We start from the raw sequence: 23,112 nt of genomic DNA on the forward strand, positions 1-23,112 counted from the left end.
GGCAAAGTAGGAGTTGCAACACTCACTGTTATGCTCAGAAGAGGCTCAGTGGTGTAGAAGGATTTAGTGGGATCAAACTGAGAGGTTTCCCAAAAATGAATGGTGCAACTGTGGTTCTGGGAAGTTCTTTTATTGTATGGCAGGAGACAAGAGGGAAAGATTGGAGGAGGCAGCAGGGTGCAGGATTGATTGTGCCCAGGGTCTCAATATGCTGTGTGAGCTGACAGGGAGGGAGAGCAGGCCCTGATAGATGTGCAGGAGTCCTTGGCTGATGGACCATGGATAATAAAATGATGGAGACTGGTTGGTGTGGACAGCACAGCTAATAAACCAGCATTGCTTTGTATTTAACTATTTGTTATTTATTATCCTTGTTTTCTAAGGTTAATGTTATAGATGTCTGTAAATTCAGTTAAGCAATTTTCATATACTGTACATTCTGATATACCGTCTGCTTCTTCCTGTATAATGTGATACAAGAATGGCCACAAATGTTGTAATGTCGAGTCACTGGCACATAATGATGGGAGGAAAAGTTTTCCCTTGTTCCCATATCACAAAGTCTGTAGTTGTAAAGCTGGTACTTGTGGTTTGTCAGTTCATGAGCTCTATATAGACTGTGTTTGCAGCAAGAATACACACTTGTGGTTCTCATCATCCAGAACTGAACCCTGTTTGGTTGGGCATTAGAGCTGAGCTAAATTTACAGTGCATGCAGATCTTCCCTTCTTGCACAATGCTGCCCCTTGTCCCTCCCCAGTGATGGGAATTTACCATCATCATGCAGAACTGACACTCTGTTCCTTCCATATCATGAGACCAGAACAAAGCAGAGCATTAACCAACACTACACACATAGTAACCTGAGCACACTGGACACGCTGACCCCTCCATACCACCAATACCATGGACTCAAGACCACTGCTCAGTACCCCGAAAAGTTCAGATTACCAGTCTGTAGGGAAGACCTTGAGAGAAGCAGAAAAGAGATATGTCAAGTAAGTAAAATGTTTTAATATTAATAATATTGTTTATACCTATGTACATATACCTAGGTATATGTACATATACACGTGGGTGCAACAGAAATGTTATATCAATGTACATCAGTTTCTGCTTCAAAGGCACTTACAATTTGATCTCCCTATACGGTCTAGACACGCATTTGAGAAAAAATATAGTTTATCTTTCGAGCACTGAGAATAAGTCTATACAAATGCGGAAGAACACGTTAAAAAAGAGATCCCAATAGGCAACTGATTTCTTAGACCTGGTGCTGAAAGGCGAAAGTGAAATGAGAAAATGCATATGCAAGCTGGCAACAGGCAACTTAGTTTAAAAAAAAGTAATAAGTATAAATAAACCATAAATAAATGTTCACACGTGTTGGCATTGCAAAGCTTGACAGCACTGGGAGATAACTAGATACAGATTACAAAACACAGTACAATTAATCAAAGCATTGATAAAAAAAGTTCTGAATCCATTCTGGTAGGGAGGTAGTATGTGGTATATATTGGTAAAATGACTTACATCCTAAGAGATTGATCAACATGTCATTGCAACACACAGCCATCAGGTCTGAAGATGTTTCATCATTTCATTACATTACGTATAATTTTGTGCAAGTTAGGTATACATTACATTTATCATGTATTGGTACCCTACTAACTACACTTGTATATATTATCCCAAATACACTGTCTTGTATGAACACATTTTGTACAATACTTGAATCAATAAAATATAGAATCATTTTAATACATTTGTATTTTTGCTGATTACATGTAAATAACACTTTCTACAGTGTTCCAGGACGTTGCTAGATTTTGTTACCAAGTAAGTACTAGGAAGAATCCTTTCAGGGTCAATTTAGAGCTTGTCCACACTAGTGCATTGCATTATTGCATGTGTTTCCATGCAGAAATGCATGCCTAATGCAACACACAAAGGCTTGGTTAGCAATTATTGTGAATGGCATCCCAACTGCACCCTAACAACATAATGCATCACAATGACAATTAACACATAGCAGCATGTTGCTGTGCAGTGCCATTTAAAAGATAAAGTAAGCACTACATGTGTAGTTTGTTTAGTGTGTTAAAAAAAATTCAAAGAAAGAAAAATAAAACTTGTTGGCTCAGTCTATCTTTTATTCTTCTTTAAAAAAATTAAACTATTTTGTACTTTCTTGGTTGGTTATAATGGGTTACTTGCTCTTAAATAATCTCTCTGCATTATTGTTGGTCACTACTTGTCAATGCTGTGCCCTCAAGGTGCGTTGCAAACTCTAAAAATGTGATCGGATGGTAAGAGTTTGTCATACACTTTACATGTCAACACAGCACTATCTGGAGGTATGATCCAGTTATAACAGGAGAATATTTTTCTAATATAATTTTTATGTCAAAAATTCGAGTACATACATTATCTCTAATAGATAACTCTGAATTGTAGCGGCAAGATCAGCCCTGTCTTGGCAAAGATTTCACAGAAATTGTACATTTGGAATACAGGGTGTGTGTCTGCTCCACATTGGATGTTGTTAGCCATTGCTCAACAAGTTTTTCAATCACAGTCACACTAATATTAAAAAAATAATATTCTGTACAAAAACAGATTATGATAAAACTTATGTCAAGGTCTCTAATAAAGATAGACTAATTGTAATTTAATTTAAATCAAATTAAGTCATTTGTAAAAATAAAAGTAAAATTTTGCTAAATTTTTCTGACACAAGACACAAAGCAAATAAGTCATTCTCACTTCTGCTTTCTTCAAGGCTTACAACATCTGAAAAATTCTCTTGTGTGTGATGTGACTGCATGCACATGGCTAAGTTGCAGGCCTGAAACCACCATAGACTGATATTTATTTTATTTTCTATTTTATTTTATTTTTTCATTTTCTGTTATATTAGAATTTGTTTTTTACAAAGTGACACCATCTTCTACATACAGTATAAACAGAAGTGTATATAAATTAGAAAAAATAGAAGTATTTTGGCATTATCAAAATCAGATGAAAAATATGAGCAAGAACAATGATACTCAAAATAATGTTTTTTTTTTTTTATGGTTTTGGTTTATCTTTGGTTGCAAAGTACAAATTTAAATGAAACTAATTCACATAAGATAGATTGCTATTCACCAACTCCCAGGTTTGGAGATGATGGTAGTCATTGTGTTTACATTATAGAGCCAAACAGAGGCCAAAATTTTCACACTTGTAACAGTGGCAGGGACACAATCTACACAGGTGACACCATTAGGGGAGTTTATTTGGTTTATCCTGTTGGCTCAGATAGATTCCACCACCTGAATTCCTATCAGATATAAAAATTAATTAAATAGCAATAAACTATATCTGATATCATAGTTTTGCAGGGGGGTAGCCTTTAAGGTTTTCACTAACACTAATCTTGGTCTAGCTTCTCGGAAACAAGTTGTGAAAAACTGATCATGTGGTTAAAAAAGGTTTGCTGTTAAGTATAGAGATTGTAGGCAGCTGCCTTGTTTACTTATGTCTTTTTTCCCACAGAACACTAGATAACAGGAAGATGTTCCTAGCTGCGTTTTCTGCTGTCTTGGGCAACTTCACATTTGGTTACGCACTGGTTTACACCTCACCAGTCATTCCAGCTCTAGAAGGAGATGCTGATCCCACTATGCATATTACGGAATCAGAGAAGTCTTGGTTTGGGGTAATGAGATAATAATTTTCCCTTGCAATGCTGGAGGATTCTGCTCCTTTCATTTTTTTCTTTTTATTTAAGTTTCCTCTTCCAAATACTTGCCACTGCTGGAGGCTAATTCTACTAGCCATGCACCCAGCCAGATCAAGTGCCAGCTACCACTGCCTCTGCCCCAACAGGCTATTGTAAATAATTGGCCAATTGATGGGCTCCCCACCGTTTAACATTAGCCTGCCAGAGAAGAGGGAAGAAAGAATTGAATCTTGCTGGAGTGGGTAAAGTATGGCTATTTCCCCGTTCAAAGCTTATTTGATATATTCATCAAACACTGATTGGGATTTCCTCAGTTTTCAATGGGTTTATGTTAAATTCCATATATCTACTGAAAACCAAGTGTATGTTCATGTTAGTTCTTCCCTCCAAAAACAACTATGGACTGCTGGAGAAATCTTCTCTCTGCACCATCTAACTCATCTGCTCCCACAATGTACTCCGTAACTCACTTTAATAACTTTCTTGTATTTTCTTTGCAGTCAGTGTTTGCACTGGGCACCTGTGTTGGTGGACTAAGCTCAATGTTCCTGAATGATTGGCTTGGACGTAAACTCAGCATCATGTTTTCTGCACTTCCTGCAGTGATTGGCTTCCTGCTAATGGGGAGCGCTCAGCACATTTCCATGCTTCTCCTGGGAAGAATTCTCACAGGCTTCGCTGGAGGCTTAACGTCATCCTCAATACCAGTAAGTGGGTCACTTTCTAGCAGTTCTTTATACCAAGGTGGCTCTCGTGGCTAAAAAGTACCTGTTGCAAGTAAAAAGAACAGGTCAAATGAGTATGGAAAGCCATAGCTCCCTTTAGCTTCCATTAATTCTGAAGTCCATAAATAATGCCACTGACCATCAACAAAGAAATAAACCTGATACTGTAAACTGGTCACTGGGCCCTTGGTGGGCTTGTTTCCTGAAACAGCCTGTTACTCAGTCTTGTGATTGTGATGGCCCACACAAAATTTAATGCTGAATTTTTATTATTGTGTGTCCACATATAGCACAATGGCTGCTCTCTTTTCTTCAAAAAAAGTCTTCCCCCCCCCTTTATGACTGTGTGTCAGAAATGCACAGTAAAAAAGTAAAAATTAAAATGATTATCAGTTATTGATCGTTGACCCACTCCAGTCTGTGTGCAAATATACAGTATAGTGTCTTCACTGTGCTAGACTGCACTGCTCATTGAAGCAAAACCTAATATGGTGAAGGTATTGACTATGCATCCTATCAATCCTCATTACTGCTGTGCAGAGAATTCCCTGCAATAATTGGGCAGTTTATGCATTATATTGTAGCCTTCCATAACAGACACTGTATATTGTTGCAGATTTTCTTCTGTGTGTTAGATAGATCTATAAACCGTGCGTGTTGGAAAACTTAAAAATCATTCAGTAAAAATAAAGTGAATGGGAAAGCTAAGGGCTGTAAAAAGTTTCATCCCTTATCTGACAGCAGAAGTGCTGAGATAATATTTGGTTCTCTATGTATCAATTGTGGTGTCTCCACTCCATAAGGTATAAATGGCATGGATTTTCACAGAACGGAATGAAACATTTATTCAATACCTTTCATTTAGGCTGTTTTTGTTTAACTATTTTCAGACCAGGGCTCGGAAGTCACATAGCTCTCACCTCTTCTCTGACAATCAGGAGGCTGGCAATTAAAAAAGATTTTTTCCTGGATAAATTTTTTTATAGAGACTCTGTAAGATATCCCTTTTAATTGTACATAGCAAGATGTTAAGTTCAATATTTATATAGTTTTTTGTTTAATAAAACATTAAATTTCATATAGAGAAAGGCAACTTCTGTGCAGTCAAAAGGCTTTAAAAGAAATCCTATTCCTGGAACTGTGGAGAAATGTGGCCCATACTTAGATAAAAGTGTGGAATGCAGGCACCACCAATTTCCTGTGACTGGGGACAGTGCAGCTTTGTTGTTCATGGTGACACGGGTAAATTTATCAACACTTGCCATGAAATTTACACAGACATGTGACCAACAGGAAATCTGTATCTGCCTAATTGTGGAATTCCAGGATCTGCAGAAATATATAATAAAAGCCCCATAGGGGAAAGATACATTGTTATATTGTTACTTGGTATTTTTCCTACTTTCTATTTTAGTGTATAAAATGCCACTGAACTGCTACCTGTATAGTCCATATTCTTATCATCCCTTCTATTGTCTCTGATAAATATTCTGGTGAAATGCCTGGATATAAAAAATGTTGGTAATTCTCTAAGTGTGCAAAAGAGTTTAAATTTTCTCTGAGGGTTATAGAGGCTTCTTTAAAGTATACCAAAAGATCACATTGTCCATTTATTAGGAAATGGTTGCCAATTGTTGTCTATGCATGGTCACAGTTTCCAGTTAGCTGCCAGTGTTTTGTAAAGATTGCTTAATTGTCACTTGTGTATTGTAACAATTGCTAGTTTGTTGTCATTGCCATGTTTTTAGTTCACATGTTGTCACAATTGTTTATTTTTTTGCAGTTGTATATAAATATTGCATGTTAGTTGCCTGCTTATTATCCTGATTGTCCATGTTTTGCCTGCATATTATCACAACCCTTTTGTTGTCTGCCTTTATTCAGGATTGGTATTTTTATTCCTATGTATTGTCAGGTTGTCTCTGTTTGTTTATAGGACCATAATAATATAAACTGAATTCCCTTTAGATAATCACTATGTTGACCCACAGATAATGGATTTAAAGTAAAGGAATTGTATGTAAGGATTCAGACATTACCCAAGGGCCTAAGGTCATACCAAGTGGTGTGTCTAAAGAGTTCTATATTATCCTGGAGCTGGGCTGGGGAAAGAGTGTTCTGTAAATAAGGCATCCATATACCAAAGAATCTTTGTGAATGTGTCTCTCAATGTTTAGTAGCTTCAATTTTATCTACTGTCATTATATCTTGAAGATATTTTATCATCTGGGAAATATCTGGAGGTTTCGTTTCAAGCCACATCTTGAAGATACATTTTTTGGCTGCTAAATAACAAAGGTGTTCAAATTTGGTCACCAATGGCTGTGTAGGGATAGCAACCAGGGGTTCCCCCCCCCCCCCCACACACACACACTACCATGAAATAAGGACAATTGTGGAGATATGTGTCTGTTGTATCCAGTAAATAAACAGGAAAAGTCAAAAACTTTAGACCAGAACCTGGATATAACAGGGCAGTCCCACAATATATGTTCAAGAGGAGCCAAAGCAAAGTTACACTTGGGGCATGCTGTAAACCTAGGTGTCAGATTTTGGGGGTTGGAGGGTATGTTAAAAGCATAATATGCTCTGTGTAATAATTTGATTTCCCGCCACTGTTTACTAATTATAACTTTACGGATGCATGACCATGAGGATTCTAGTAACTCAAGGGCCTCTAAATGTGGAAGATTAAGAAAAGCCGCCCAACGGTGCACAAAAGGAAGCACACAAGCTGCATCAGTAGGGATATCTCCTTATAAAGAATAATGGAATGTCTCGATGCAGACTCTCCTCAAAAAATGTTGGATCTGGCCTGAAAGTACTACATTTATTTGCCTAGCCTGAGATCCAAAAAAAAAGTAGATTTAACTTGTAAATAAGGGAGGAAGTGATGCACAGGCAGAGCATATTTGAGTCTCAGTATCTCAAAGGGCAGAAGAATATAAGAGTCATCCAAAAGATGACCAAGAACTGCTTCTGCCTCTGCGTTTCCATAATTCAAAAGTCTTATAGACTCGACCCTGGGGAAAACAGGGCGTGGTATGCAGAGGAATGTTAACACTTGGACCCACACAACAACGGAACAGCTTTTTTATTTTATCTCAATGCTAGTAGAGTGTCCCTTAGCAGAAGATTTTTACGTAAATTAGGTGGCACAGATGAGAAAGGACTATTTAAAAGACCCAGTAGAGACTAGGGTTGAACCAAACCAAACCAACCAAAGTCTCTAATTTTACTACTGTATATTGAGATGTACCATGCCACCCGTCCTTGACATGTCTCATGTTAGCCCTGCGGGTCGCGGCGGCACCGCTGGTCCTAATTGCAGGCACGGGTGCCGGGTCCTATCTTTCATGGTAGAGTAACCCCAGTACCTGTGTTCCATGCCAGAGTTTCCTTCCTGCTGGAGACTTGCACTGGTGTTTGAGCTGGCGTGGGTGTGTCACTCTTCATCTATGAGGCAACACATACACGCCCTCTGTTTCTATATCTATGGCTGGATCTCTGCTAGTATTTAAAGGCACTTCCTACTACAGAAAATTGCCTGAGCAATCTCAAGGTTTTAGCTTGTCTGAATTCCTAGTGCAAAGATGCTTCTTCTGTCTGCTTTACTGTGTACCGGACCTTGTTTACTAAACCTTGGACATTGTCTGTTTGCCTCCTGACCCTGACCTCGGAATATGCTTGCACCGAGTACTATGACCCCTCTGGTCAGCTGCCACTGACCCGGGGATCTCTCTGGAGTGGCACCTGGCAGCTACCCTGCGGCCCAAGCCTATCCTCACCATCAGAGGCTCTAGTGAAGACCTGGTAGCGGCTTAGTTATGCCCCTCCGGAGCATACCTAGTCAGGGGCACAGTGGGTCCACACCCGCGTGCATTACAGTTTGCTCAGGCCATGGACTCCGCTGATCCAAACCTTCCCAGTACCACTGAGTTACGCCAGTTGGCTCAGCAGCGTGAGCGTCAGGATCAAATATTGTCTTACCTACACAATGTGAATATGCGCCTGAATGATCTGATATCTGCCAACCCAGCACCATCAAGCTTCTCTGCTCCAATTCTTGCCCCGCCTCCTTCCAACGTACTATTATCTGGACCTTGTCTATCAGATCCCCCACGTTATAATGGTGACCCCAAGTAGTGCTGGGGGTTCATAAATCAATGTACTCTTCATTTTGAACTTTTACCTCACCAATTTGCCTCTGACCGAGCCAAAGTGGCTTTTCTGATGTCTTACTGGGAAGGTGCTGGCCTGGATCAATCCCCTCTGGGAAAGGAACGACCCAGTTATAATAGATCTACAGGCTTTCCTAGAGACCTTTTGCAAGGTGTTCGATGAGCCCAGTTGCACCGCTTCTGCAACATCCTCCCTGCTGTGGTTGCGTCAAGGAAAGCAATCTGTGGGCCGGTATGCAGTCTAGTTCCGTACGTTAGCCTCAGAACTCAGCTGGAATAATGAGGCACTTGTGGCCACCTTTTGGGAGGGGCTCTGCGGAAGAATTAAAGATTAATTGGCCGGTCGGGATGTTCCCTCCCCCCTGGATGACCTCGTCTCCCTGGCTACTCGAATTGATTTACAGTTCCAGGAACGTGCCAGAGAAGTGGCACGTGAAGTGGGTCCTTGTCATCTGGCATTTTCTCTTCCACAAGCTTCTAAAACACTGCCTCCTATGTTGTCGGCAGTCCCTGAACCCATGCAGGTCGATCGGATTAGGCTGTCTGAACAGGAGCGCAATCACTGCCGTGCCTTAAGACTTTGTTTCTATTGTGGTAGTTCTGATCATGTGCTCTGCGCTTGTCCCCTGAAGCCAGGAAACTTCCGAGCCTGGGGTCCATGGGAGAGGCTGCCCTAGGTGAAGGTAATTCCTCTCCTCCTCTGACTCTGCCAGTAACCTTGTCATTAGGCGATGGTCGGTTTACGGAGATGGCGCTTCTATATTCCAGAGCAACAGGGAACTTCCTGCAACAATGCCTAGTGGATCGTTATCAGATACCCGTTCAACGCCTACAGAGGCCTCTGACCATATTGTCCGTCGATGGAAAGGCTTTGTCTGAGTCCATATACGAAAGACTTTCAAACTTATTTCTCAACGGTACTGGTGGCCAATCATGCGAAGACATCCAAGAGTTTGTCACTGCCTGTCCGTCATGTGCACAGTATAAAACCTCCAAGCAACGTCCAGCGGGCCTCTTGCTTCCCCTGCCTGTTCCTGAGGCTCCTTGGCAACAGATAGCCATGGATTTTGTTACTAATCCACTGTTAGCCCTGCGGGTCTTGCCGGCGCAGCTGCTCCTAATTGCAGGCACGGGCGCCAGGTCCTCTTTTTCAGGTAGAATAACCCCAGTACCTGTGTTCCATGCCAGAGTTTCCTTCCTGCTGGAGACTTGCACTGGTGTTTGAGCTGGTGTGGGTGTGTCTCTCTTCATCTATGGGGCAACACATACACGTCCTCTGTTTCTACAGCCTATGGCTGGATCTCTGCTAGTATTTAAAGGCACCTCCTACTACAGGAAGTTGCCTGAGCAATCTCAAGGTTTTAGCTTGTCTGAACTCCTAGTGCAAAGGTGCTTCCTCTGTCTGCTTTACTGTGTACCGGACCTTGTTTACTAACCCTTGGACTTTGCCTGTTTGCCGCCTGACCCTGACCTCAGATTATGTGTGTGGACTTTTGCCTGATTGCCGCCTAACCCTGACCTCGGATCTTGTTTTTGGACTTTGTCTGATTGCCACCTTCCTCTTGGCCACGCAAGCCCCCTCGGTGCTTGCACCGAGTACCCTGACCCCTCTGGTCAGCTGCCACTGACCCGGGGATCACTGTGGAGTGGCACCTTGCGGCCCAAGCCTATCCTCACCATCAGAGGCTCTAGTGAAGACCAGGTAGTGGCTTAGTTACGCCCCTCCGGAGCATACCCAGTCAGTGGCACAGTGGGTCCACACCCACGTGCATTACATCTAAGACATGCTAAATTATATTTACGTAGACCAGGAAAATCAACTCCCAAATAGTCTTTAGAATAAACTAATTTAGATCTGGCAATACGAGGAGTCTTGCCCTGCCATATACAAGAAACAAATGCCGACTGAAGTTTTTTAACATCTGTGTGACGCTGAAGAAATGTTAAGGTTTGTAATCGATAGAGCAATCTATTAAAACTGATCATTTGAACAAGGTGGCAGCGACCCATTAGTGACAGTGGGAGATATTTCTATTGAGATAACTTGGCTAGAATTTTAGACCATTACACACTATCAAAGGCTTTTTCTGTGTCAGGTGCCATAATGGCAGCCGACGCAGGAGTAAGACCCGACAAACGGGTATGTTCAAGAACTGCTAGTAATTTCTGTATGTTATAAGTAGTGGATTTACCTAATATGAAACCGGCTTGTGCAGGGCTAACTAAGTCTGGAAGATACTTAGCTAGGCGGCCTGCCAGGATCTTAGAGAGCAGTTTAACATCTTTTTTCAGTAATGATATTGGACGATATGATCCCGGATCCAGCGGATACTTCTGTTTTTTTTTTAAGTTCTTTTATAAAAGCTAGTTTTCCTGAGTCTAGATATGTAGACTAGGAGAACATACTGGTATACAATGTGGTAACAGGAGTAGAAACCCTGTCGGCCAAGATTTTGTAGAATTCAGCAGGCAGGCCATCAGGGTTAGATGAGTGCCTAATGGCCGACAAAGTTTCTTCCTCCGTAATAGGCGAGTTAAGAAAACACAAATCTTCTGCAGATAACTGTGGAAGTGTTAGCTTATCAAGGAAAGCTTGGCCTTGGGCCAGATTGCTCCCTTGGGTGGAATATAATTTTGTGTAGTAGGATGCATACACCAAGGCAATACCCCCAGATGTTTTATGCACGACCCCTTGGGGATCCTTAATAGCTGTGACGTGTGACGGCGTCCGGTATCCCCTTGCTAGATTTGCCAGTAATCGACCAGAATAAAAAACTACCAGTATCTAAAAAACTCAGCAGAGCGATAGGACCTAATCATGGTATCATACTGGCCGATACAGAAATCACATGCCCTTTTCGCTTGCAACCAATGCTCCTTATCAGAAGCGTAAAGTGACGACTTGAAGGCCAGGTAAGCCTGGCGTGCTTGAGAACAGGCCTCTTGGTATCTTGCAAGTGTCCGTTTCTTCTTGGATGCAACATAAACCATGGTGTTGCCTCTGAGCACCACTTTTGCTGTGTCCCAAAATAGTGCGGGGTTAGACTTGTGTTGAGCATTATGATATTCATAATCCTGTCACCAATACGCTAGATTTTGTTGAAAAGATTCATCTTTGGCTGGAATTGGGGGAAATTTCCACACAAAGTCTGTTTTATATAAGAAGCCATCAGTGAGAACTGAGGAGACAGGTGCATGATTCGAGATTACCAACGGGTGGATTTCAGTGGTATCAATTTTACACAGTAAGTCATCAGAGACCAAGATGGCGTCTATCCTGGACATTGTGGTCTAAACTGCCGACACGTGCATGAATTCATTCTACAGTAGGTGAAGGTGTCTCCAAGAATCAGTCAACCCTGCTGCTAACATGAAAGATTGATATGCCTTATCGTTATTGGAAGAGACTCCTTGCTTGGGAGGTGGTGGATGCCTATCTTCGATAGTTCTAGACACACCAATAAAATCTCCTGCCACCAACAGAGAGGTGTGTGGAAGCCATTGGAGGGTACCCAACAAAGTATTAAAAAAAACAGCATTGTCCGAGTTGGGACTGTAGACCACCATTAAGGTAAGCGAGTTAGCAGGAAATTGAGGGTCAGCGATGCCCATCTGCCATTTATGACATCACATGACTTTGGAGATATGATGTACTGTAATTTTTCATGCAGCAGGATAAGAACTTTAGCACGATGCTCCCCAGACTTCACTCACCCAATTCTTTCACATTAGGTGGGTGATGGCAATATCTGTTTGAATCTTCTTTAAATACCTCAAAATTTTTGTGCGTTTAGCAGGGGACCGAAGGCCCTTGACGTTCCAGGTAGTAAGCTTAAGGAGGTATACATGAGAAAAGACCCTCAAGAACATGTTGTAGGCACAAAAACAATGCCACACTGTCGTCCCAGCCGAGCGGCAGCATGGCAAAGGCCATTGCATTCAGTTGCAAGTTCAATAGAAAAAATAGATTGATTAGGCTCAGTAGTAGTAAAGCATCTGGTACAGACAAATGGGGTATGAATTCCAAAATAACAGAAACAAAAACAAACTAAAAGTTTCAAAACATATCACAGCTAATAGACTTCCTTCTTCCCCAATGTGGGATATAGTAGGAGATGATGTTAAATCGCTGGAATTCTCTCCCCCTGCTCTCCTGATTTCTTCAGGCCTAGCATACAAAGATAGAGGACAAAAAAATGGGAAAAAACAAGAGGAAAACAAACCAGCCCTCATTTATGCAGTGTTGTAGTATACCGGATCATCAGCTCCATCCAGTGGGTGGAAAAACAAACAAAAAAGGAGAGTCTTGTAAATGCCATATTGTAAATAAAAGTTCAGGCTGTTATACAAATAAGCAGCAGGAGAAGGCAGTAGCTTATATAGTTAACAGATATTGTTGGCGTTTAAGAACGCGGTGAAGAAGATCTGGAGGAGTGCACGGAATCATTTGTAGACAACTGATCCCTGACCAGTGAAGACAGAGTATTGGCAGGCAGAGATTTAATGAAGTCAGCTGCCTCCAAGGGGTCTTTGAAAAGTTGTGGTTCCTTGTCAGGGAGGAATATTTTGAGCACTGCGGGGTACATTAAGGCAAAGCTAAATCCCTTCACAATATGTTGTTTGCACAGGGGAGAAAAGGCCCATCGCTGCTTGGTAGTCTCCATGAAATAGCCAGAGAATAACAAAATTCTAGTATCATCAATACAAAAATAGTCATGCCCTGGTATGCCTTTAAAAAAAAACTTTTTATCTGTGAAATGGTGATATTGCACTATTAGAGGACGAGGAAATGGTTTATTATGCTGGGGGGGTCCCAATCTCTGTGCTTTAAGCCCCAAGGATTTAGGGAGGGTGATGGAAGAGAGCTTCTCCAATTCAGAAGGCTTATATGACTCAGGAACACCAATAATGCGCAACTTATTGTGGCGTGCTCTATTTTCCATATCTATAACTTTTTCCTGTAATTGCAAGTACTGATCATTCATCTGCTGCTGTTGTGTAGGGGTAGACACTAAATCATCATTTTCAAAATCGCTAATGCGTTGTTGCATGCTTTGCAGCTCTTCTCCATGTTTAGTGACAGTTTCTGTTATAGGCTGTAAATGCTGCTGTAATGCCTCTTTAATATCCTGTATCAGAGTAGGCTTAAGATGCTGGTAGACCTCCATAGCCAGCTTGGTGTAATCTAAGGCTGTGCAGGACTGGAAGACTCGTCCGCATGGTCCCGCATGGGGTCGGCCATCTTGGCCTGTGTAGCTTTCTTCCCTGCCTGCTCCTGCTGGGATCGTCTGGAGGACTGGGTGCCAGAAATAAAGCATTCCATCCTTTCTCTGCTGTCCGCTCTCTCACCACACGGAGGTTGGATGAAGCCCGAGATGTAGTGCATTACTAATAAAGATGGCCTAGTTAATGCAAGGCCAGTCTACTAATTTGGGGCCCTATAATAAATGCTGTAATAAAGTATCTGTTGGGGTAAAAAAAAAAAAATATTATAGTCACCTTTCAGGGGTGGTGTCAACATACTGATAAAAAGATCATAGGAAATGCTAAATTAGCCAAAATCCCCAAGAAAATTCCCATGGTCAGCACGGTAGCTCAGAGGTTAGCAGCGCTGGGTCCCAGGTTTGAATCTCAGCCAGGACACTAGCTGCATGGAGTTTGCAGGTTCTTGTGTTTCTGTAGGTTTCCTCTAGGTACTCTGGTTTCTTCCCACATTCTAAAAACATGCAGTTAGGTTAATTGTCTTCCCCCCAAAAAAATGACCTTAGACTGTGGTAATGACATGTGACTATTGTAGGGACATTAGATTGTGAGCCCCTTTGAAGGACAGTTAGTGACATGACTATGGACTATGTGAAATGTTGCGTAATATGTAGGTGCTAAAAAAAATACTGTGTAATAATAAAAATAAAAAGATAAAAGGATTGCCTTCTCTGGTAATTTGGTACTATTGATGTACAAAGAGGCTGAATCTCTTAAGGTTGCTAAGGACAGCCATAACAACCTGACAGAAAATATAATCCCTCAATTCTCTATTCATAGCATATAACTATATGTGCCCAATTAATTTCATTATTGTATCAATAGTGTCAATTTACCTAAATGTATTAAATAAGTAAAGAGTTGATAAATGATGATTATTTCAATATTATTTAATGTATGCGATGCCATCCTTATGGATTAAAATATAGATATGGGCACCACAAATCCCACAAATATTCTTTAAATTAACAGATGAAGAACATTCTGGGTTTTGTAGTACCTTGGTGGTTTTATTGACTGGTGCTTGTTCAGATCTGACATACAGTACAATGTGTACTAGTCCTAATATTTACCCAGTTTATTCATGTGACACGTTTTTTATAATTGTGCACACTAATCTCATTCTTTTTTTTGATTTTGCCTTGTATATTGAACAATATGTTATGTCTGATTGTGTTGCAGGTTTATATTTCGGAAATCTCCCATGCAGGAGTGAGAGGTGCATTGGGGGCTTGTCCACAGCTAATGGCAGTATGTGGTGCTTTAGTCCTGTATGCACTCAGTACGTATAACCCTGATTGAAATTACTCTATATTTTACCTTTAAAGAGCAATGTCTGTATTCTTTTGTTGGGCTCAGAGAAAATTTCATTTTGACTCAAATGGCAAATATAATCTGACAGCGGTTTTAATCTTTTCACTTGCCACTAAAAAAGTGTCTATCTTCTTATTAATAAGATTTCATCCCACTTCCTGTCTTTGTGGCACAAGTGGGAAAAGGGGGTAATCTCTGCCAAGTGTAACATAGTCAGCTAGTCTTGTTATAAAAGAGTCAGAAAAAAAGCCTTAATATATATCTATATACAAAACTTTGATAAAGGCAAAACCTTCACAGCCAAGATTCTATCTTATTACTAAGCAGGAAATCAGCGGTGAGCAGACGAATATGTAGGATGTATTTTTATACAAATGTCAGCTGTTTGGATGAGATTTATTTATGGACAATAGGGAGGCAAAAAAAAAAAGACAGGCTTATGCTGGCTATATATTTGTATGTTATTAAAGCGCTTGTGTCAATGTTTTTTTGAAAAACAGAACAATAGAAAGGTAATGTTACATTAAAAGTGTATTACTTCATAGTTACATATTACATTACATACGAACTCTATAAGTATAGAGGTTAGATCAATAATAATACATACATGTGAACAAGTGTTAAGTTATGCTAAATCAGAGTGCATCAAAGAGTTGTACTTCTAAATCTGAGTGTCTCCTGGTGGCTGGCTGCTGATAGGATTTTGTTCACTTTCTGTACTACACTATCAATGAACAGATGTATCCTCTGAAGCTCACCCTCTCCTGACATGGCTGCCATTCTGTGATCATTACCATCCCTTCAGGACTGGTCGTCCCACACTATCCATAAAGTCTATCTCTTCAACAGATATAAACGATAATAGCAATTACTACATTACTCTATAATTCATTGGATTTTCCAACAAGTGGTATACTTCTTTAACCACTCTGGATTCATCCTTAATCTGTCTCTCAACGGTCTGTTGAGAGTCATATGCTTGCCTATTTCAAGAACGACTCTAACACCCAATAGGACTTTATCACCACTAAATTATTTTCATCTATATCCCTTTTTGCAATCCTATGATCCAGTGCCATATCTACTCTGGTATCTTTCACGTCATTACAGCGATTCCTTTCTCTCACATTATGACTTTTTACTCACTTCCTTTATTTTCATTTATATCAACTCAAGTCTCTTGATCCCCTGAGGAAGCCATTGATTTGGCGAAACGTGTCTGGTAACTTTCCAAGATATCCTAAGTACAAATCTTTGATGAACTCTGATTTAGTATATCTTTGATTAACACTTGTTCACATGTAAGTTTTATTATTGATCTGTTATCCTCTATACTTTTTATAGTTTATATGTAATGTAATATGTTACTATCAAGTAATAAACTTTTAATGCAACATTACCAACATTGACACAAACGCTTTGATAACATACAAATATATAGCCAGCAAAAGTCTGTCTTTTTCTTCTTTCCTCCCTATTGTCAATTACATATTTAAGGCTTGGCAAAACATAACCTTTCTTACAACGATATAGTGAGCAACAGATCCTTTCTTTTCCATGTGTTATAAGATTTATTTATGTATTTAACTATAATTGTTACTTAAATCACTTTATTGTTCTTTTTATCTTACAATTATATTAATTATTAATCTTACAAATATCCAAATATTCCCATACAGAAAAGTATTGACTTTTGTCTTCTCAGGTATCATTGTTCCATGGCGCTGGCTGGCAATAGCTGGTGAAATTCCTGTATTTGCCATGATTGTCCTTTTATGTTTTATGCCAGACTCCCCACGATTCCTCATTTCAAAAGGGAAAGCAGAAAAGGCCCTTAAGGCTCTAGAGTGGCTCAGAGGGCCAAATACAGCATACAAAGATGAATTTAAGAGAATTGAGGACAGCATCATGAATAAGGTATTGCAGGCCAAAAGGCAACATGCTCATTTGTAGGGAATATAAAAAAGGAAAACAACACCCTGAGAATAGTGGTACCACAAAAGCAACAGTGACACATGGACAGTGGAGATCTTCAACATTGACACACTGACTTTGGTGGGGGGGGGGTCAGAGCACTGACATAATGATATTTCTGTGTCCTAGAACTATCATACACTCACCCCAAATAAAAAACACATGGGGTTTATAGCACTTTCCATTTGGTTCGCCTTGTGTCTGCATTCATCTTTACCTTCTGTCCAGCAATTGTGTGACATTATATATCAGAATCAGATAAAAGGAAAGGCATATTGGCAGAGACCAGCACATGCCAGAAAAGAAAAAGCCATGACTGTATATTGTAGTAGGAAGCCATGACTAGTACTGTAGTGCTAGTGATGAGAGGCCTAATATACAGTAACCGAAGAATACAGAATAAAGAAAGGATATATTGAAGGTTCTTTCTTCTAAAATGCATAATGTGATAATATACACCATAATATCCAACAAATATTGGTAAAAAATAGGAAAAATAGAAATATGGGGGGGGGGGGGATTGGCTACCAGTTTCTTTTTTTTAATAACTGAGTATTATATGTGCGTGTACTAATGTATATTGTACAGGTATAATTATGCAAATAACATAGTAAACAATTACAGAATGCAAACCAGAATCACATGAAAGATAAATTTGGCAGAAGTTTTACAAGCAAATGGTGTCACCTTTTCATTTCAGAACAGTTCAATGACTTGTAATGAACTGTCCGAACCACATTACTTCAAACCCATCCTCACTGCTGTCCTCATGAGATTTTTACAACAGATGTCTGGAATCAATCCAATACTGACATACCTGGAGCCTATCTTCAACAAAACCAAAGTCATTCTGGTGAGGAGCAATAGGGCTGGAATATTTTTATCGAAATCTTTTATTGAACAAAATGTTAGTACAAGAGTCTGCAGCTGCGCTTTAAAGTAAGCCTGTACTGAGAAATGTGTAGACCACCATTGCTGGCCCATTTATGCAAATTCTAGCTATTAGTTTTGTCCACCAAAACAATTTGGGAGACCAGGAAAAATGAGAGTAAAATCCGAATCAGCTATCTGCTTTTTTAAAGCAAGTCAGCAATTGTTCCATTTAAAATTTTCTTGCATAGATTTTATTTCAGGTCCACGTCTGATAATTTACAAATTTTGCACAAGGATGTCCATACACCGAAGCTAAAATTAGGTTTCCTCCAAATGTTCCTGACAATTGGAGGTATGGGATATCTTGAAAAAGAAGAAAAACATCTTTTCACAAAAAGATTGTAGACTTTTTGTTAATTTATTAATCATGTAGATATGTTTGCCTCTTATTGAATCCTTTTCACCTTGGATGTATTGACACAGAGTTACTTGGTTACTCCAACCCCTAAGCACCAATGAACTAATTTTAACACTGTCACCTACTGTGTGACAACATAATGATAAGACAAATCTATAATGCTGTCCGTTCCATGTTTTTAAGTTACAAATGTGAAATTAAGAATTTGGTTTGCAGTTATGGGCCAAAGGAAAGCAGAATAAAGTTGTGGACAATTATATCTCATGGGTTGGGATTTTTGGACCCAACAAATAGGTTTAATTGTTTGAATTAAAATCCTAAATCAGTTAAAATTTACCAGTTACAAGTTTACAAACATTCAATCTAACTCACATTTCTACAACTTTCTAAATTGTGATTTGGTCATGACTTTTTTTACATTTCAAGTAGGTTTCTGTTATACTAGCTTATAAAAAAGTGTTGTCATCAACATTTTCAGTATTGTTATTTATCTCCACACAGATACATTTTAGATATGTACCACCAAATTTTGGTATTACTTGCTATTCCTGTATTGCTCTCACCTCCCTTTATTTCATTTCTCTTTTTTTCGTTCTCCAGCCAGGAAAGTACGATGCTGCTCTTGTTGGCCTGGTAAGACTGTTGTCAGTAGCGGTTTCTGCCACTGTTATGGACAAAGCTGGAAGGAAAGTGTTGCTCTATATCTCCAGTAAGTGTTACGTTGGGAAATCTCTACATATAGCACCAATTATATTGAATTGGAATGTAATTCTAAAGTAAATTTTTTAAAGGTTATTTAAAATGTAATATTGTATTAATATTTTAGTATTTCTGACTGATCGGGGGAAAAAAGACTTAGTGCTCAGTAAATACACAGCTGATGATTTACCAATAGCTATCAGTTAAGGTTAAAAATCATGTCCATGTACGAAGGATGAATATGCCAGTGTCTTCTGGCTAATGGAATATGCAATTGGAAGGAATACATCTTTTTTTCCTTAGTGAAGCACAGGGTTCCAACATACACTCTTGAGTCGGGTATGCTTTCAAATTTATGTCGATAGCATTTCACAGAATAAACAATTACCTTGTGACCTCAATCCAATGTCATACTGTATGTGGTTCATTCTTTGCAAGCTGGGTGACAGATTGTGATACTGATTGCAACAACTGGATAAACAATAGGGATCACACACCAAATTTTTCTATTTCACTCCAAAAGGTAACCCCCTTACCAGTTGGAGATTGTGCAAGAAGTTCTGCTACTCACCAATCCTTAGTTACTTTTATGGGGGAGCCAATAAGTGAACTCATCTGAATAACCCAGAATACTCTTCACCATGCCACACTTACTAAACATGGAGCATGTTATCCAGAGGTGGTTCGCCTAATGCTAGAAATTTACAGTGGATAAACTGTCATGCAGAGCAAATTTCAGTTTCAGATTTACCAGGTAGTGCAAACAATTTCAGGCAGCCTCCATTATCTCCATAAAATGTTATAATTGCTCTTACAGTTAGTAGTGATCTTGTAACATATCCTAAAATATTTAGGAGAGGTGCAAGTAACTTCCAGTTCTATGAAAAAAAGGGAAACAAACTTGTAACTATATGTTACAGCTGAATGCTCTCAAACAACAGTTGTAACTACAGAAATAAATATAATAAACCTTGTAAAGGTCCTATAGGTACTAGATGACCCCATTGCTCTCCTTTTTCTGTCTTTCAGGCTCATTGATGCTGGCCTCCTCTCTAGCAATGGGTCTGTATATTCATTTCACAGTTGATCTCAAACACAATTCCACAACCTTCAATATGACCCTAATTGGGCCCGGGCCTCATGTAGATTCAAACTATTTGGGTGTTATTCCTCTAGTATGCATCATGTTGTATATTTTAGGTAAATGGGAATACAAAGATCTTTTCAGTATTCTTAATTATGTCTATGTGCCTTTCATGGATGTTTGTGATGTTGCATGTATTATTCACTACACTGTGACATGAATCCATATTCTGCTCCATGGTGGAACTTTATTTGTATATTCTGGGTGTGATTCCCAGTTATGTTTCTATACTGTATTATAGATGTTATAGATGTATAAACAGTACCACTTTCCTTGTTCTGTATATTGGGTATAATTTTAAATATCTGTTCTTATTCTGTATGTATGGCTGCTAAACAGTACTAATTTGATTGTTCTGTATATTTGTAATTGTATTGGTATCTGTCCTTTTCTGTGTGTGTGGACTTTTAACATTGTCACTTCTCTTGTTCTGTATACTGGGTGTAATTTTATTATCTATTCTTATTTTGTATGTGTGGCTGCTGCACAGTACTAGTTTTATTGTTCTGTATATAGGTTTGATTATATTAGTATATATCCTTCTATATGTGTATACACTGTACACAGTAACATTTCTCTTGTTCTGTATACTAGATGTAACTCTTAGTATCTATTTTGTTTTCTTTTTTCATGTATGACTACTGCACAGAAGCACGTCTCTTGTTTAGTATGCCATATTTGTTAGTTTCTCTGCTGGTTCCATGATTTTTTTTCTCAGAACTCCTTATAGTAAAGAACTGAGAGTACTTTGTCTCTTCAGGTTATGCCTTTGGCTGGGGGCCAATCACCTGGCTTCTGATGTCTGAGATTCTGCCACTGAAAGCTCGTGGAGTGGCATCTGGTCTGTGCGTTGTAGTCAGCTGGCTCACTGGCTTTGTTCTTACAGAGGCTTTTCTTCCTGTCGTGGTAAGCTCCTAATATTTGCCTTTCCATAAAATATTATTATTTGATAAGGATGCCAAGGCTAGACCAAGGGAAAAAGTGACCTTTTTGGGTACTACAGGAAATAGCAGTTGCTGAAAGGGCAGCACCTGCCAATAAAGTTTACATCTCATATGTGGGGGGAGAATTTGGCCTTTGGGCCTTGGATGCTAAGAAACTTCATCCCAACACTGAAAGGTGCCACGTTTTACATTGTTCCAATTCACCTAAACCAATTGATAAGTGGTGGATTTTCTCTCATCTGACATAAAATGTTTCTTTTTTTTAGAACGCCTTTGAGCTTGAAACCCCTTTCTTCTTCTTTACCATTATATGTGTCTGTTGCCTCATCTTCACCTACTTTGCTGTACCAGAAACCAAAGGACGGACACTGGAGCAGATTGAATGGTACTTCCGCTCAGGACGACGTTCTTTCATCAAATAGTGACTTCTAGTACTGAGACCAAATAACTGCTGGGAAATTTAACAAGTGGTTAGGTGCTTCCAAAGAAAACAAAGATTTACAAGCAATTCTAGCTCTCTCATGAGTCTGAATGTACACTAAGGCACCCATGGGACTTGACTGTTCAAACTGCACATTTCAGGTGCAATGGTCCCTGCAATCGACACAATATATGTATCTATTATTACAGCACATGTGTAGCTTTCAAGTCGTAATATATTAGAAAGTCTAATGCTGCATCACATGTCATGGGGCTTGGGGTGTTTACAGTGGTACACAGACAATGGACTGAATTATGTCCAGTTCTGGAAGTGAAGTTTTTTGCATGCGTAAACACAAGCAAAAAAACTACAATAGGTAAATGATATACACATTTTAAGTTGGTTACCCAACTTTGTGTTTTACTAAATGTAAGAGGATACAATTAATTTACATTTCAAGTAATTGTCACTAAAGGTTTCTCTTCTCATGCATGGGTCACTTGAACAAGAATAAATATGCCGATTGGCCAGATTTGCCTTTGATTTCATCATGTCATAAAAATGGATTGTGGAGTGTGTTAGGCACGGATGTTCTACAGTCAAGTTGAAGCTGAGACGTTAACTTCAGCCCTGAGTGAAACTTTGGGGCATTGTGGCTAATACTGGAAGTGTATGCTCACCTCTTTCACTATTTGTTTGTGGGAAACGGGCGATGGCCTTTGACACTGTACAGGAGTGCAGGATGTTACCAAACACATTTTCTCGGCTCTCCCTTTACATGTGTTCTGCCTTTACTGCTATATTCAAACAATAGGTAAAGGAGAAACAGTAATATTGAAAGAAAAAAAATTACCTAAGACTTTAAAGTGGTAACAGTCCTCAGCAAATTCCTTCTCAGTGGTACAATATGTAAGCAGACAACCATGTTTTTATTTTTAATATCAGCATGGATTGAAGGTGAGATTGAAGTGAATGGTGTCCCTTTAAATGAAAACATTTTCATTTAAACATACAATAGTGTTAACAAACATGGTTTAAACAAGTACATTACAGGTACAGAGTGGCAGTCCAATATTCATAATATAACAGTGCACACAATACAAAGCCATGCCTGTATAGGGGAAGACACCCGTTTATGGTTATGGTAGAAAAAAAAAGAACCAGGGTCAAGATAATAAGGGGGGAGAGGGCAAAATGGGAGATAAAATTGTGTGTGTGTGGGGGGGGGGGGTGTCTGTATCGATAAGCAGTATTCGTTCAATTCCAGGTTAGTATTGTTCAGCGGCAATGCCAGGGAGATGAAAGGTGATCACCAGGCCTTAGCCAGTGCCGTTCTAGGCGTTAGTCGGAAGAAGTTACACAGTTGCCTGGGATATTTGGTAGAGGCATATCGGTTTTACTCAGATGGGCACCTTTCAAGCTTGGGTGAA

General features: G+C 39.5%; 1 protein-coding gene across 4 annotated transcripts; it reads left to right on the top strand.

Annotated features, from left to right (window-relative positions):
• The first annotated feature begins 674 nt into the window (after positions 1–674).
• On the top strand, positions 675–22,212 carry SLC2A6 (solute carrier family 2 member 6). Of its 4 annotated transcripts, none has more exons than XM_072431777.1 (10): positions 676–998; positions 3,541–3,703; positions 4,228–4,434; positions 15,078–15,177; positions 16,999–17,126; positions 17,884–18,036; positions 19,075–19,183; positions 20,203–20,373; positions 21,078–21,223; positions 21,528–22,212. In XM_072431777.1, exons 1-10 carry the CDS (start codon positions 907–909, stop codon positions 21,681–21,683), a joined length of 1,425 nt encoding a protein of 474 aa, XP_072287878.1. In that variant the 5' UTR covers positions 676–906; the 3' UTR covers positions 21,684–22,212. The 4 variants fall into 4 exon arrangements, with proteins under 4 accessions (XP_072287879.1, XP_072287878.1, XP_072287877.1 ...); XM_072431776.1 differs by having other exon boundaries at positions 677–998; positions 16,915–17,126; XM_072431778.1 differs by lacking the exon at positions 20,203–20,373 and having other exon boundaries at positions 675–998; positions 16,915–17,126.
• Positions 22,213–23,112: the final 900 nt, after the last annotated feature.

The sequence above is a fragment of the Pyxicephalus adspersus genome, chromosome Z (assembly GCF_032062135.1).
Source record: "Pyxicephalus adspersus chromosome Z, UCB_Pads_2.0, whole genome shotgun sequence".
NCBI classification, from domain to species: Eukaryota; Metazoa; Chordata; class Amphibia; order Anura; family Pyxicephalidae; genus Pyxicephalus; species Pyxicephalus adspersus.

Bases quoted from the DNA above. Each gene is read 5' to 3' on its own strand.
- SLC2A6 (XM_072431776.1), top strand. From the start codon at position 907: ATGGACTCAAGACCACTGCTCAGTACCCCGAAAAGTTCAGATTACCAG. The intron at 15,178-16,914 runs GTACGTATAACC...TTGTCTTCTCAG, and splicing joins TTTAGTCCTGTATGCACTCA to GTATCATTGTTCCATGGCGC. The intron at 20,374-21,077 runs GTAAATGGGAAT...TTGTCTCTTCAG, and splicing joins CATCATGTTGTATATTTTAG to GTTATGCCTTTGGCTGGGGG.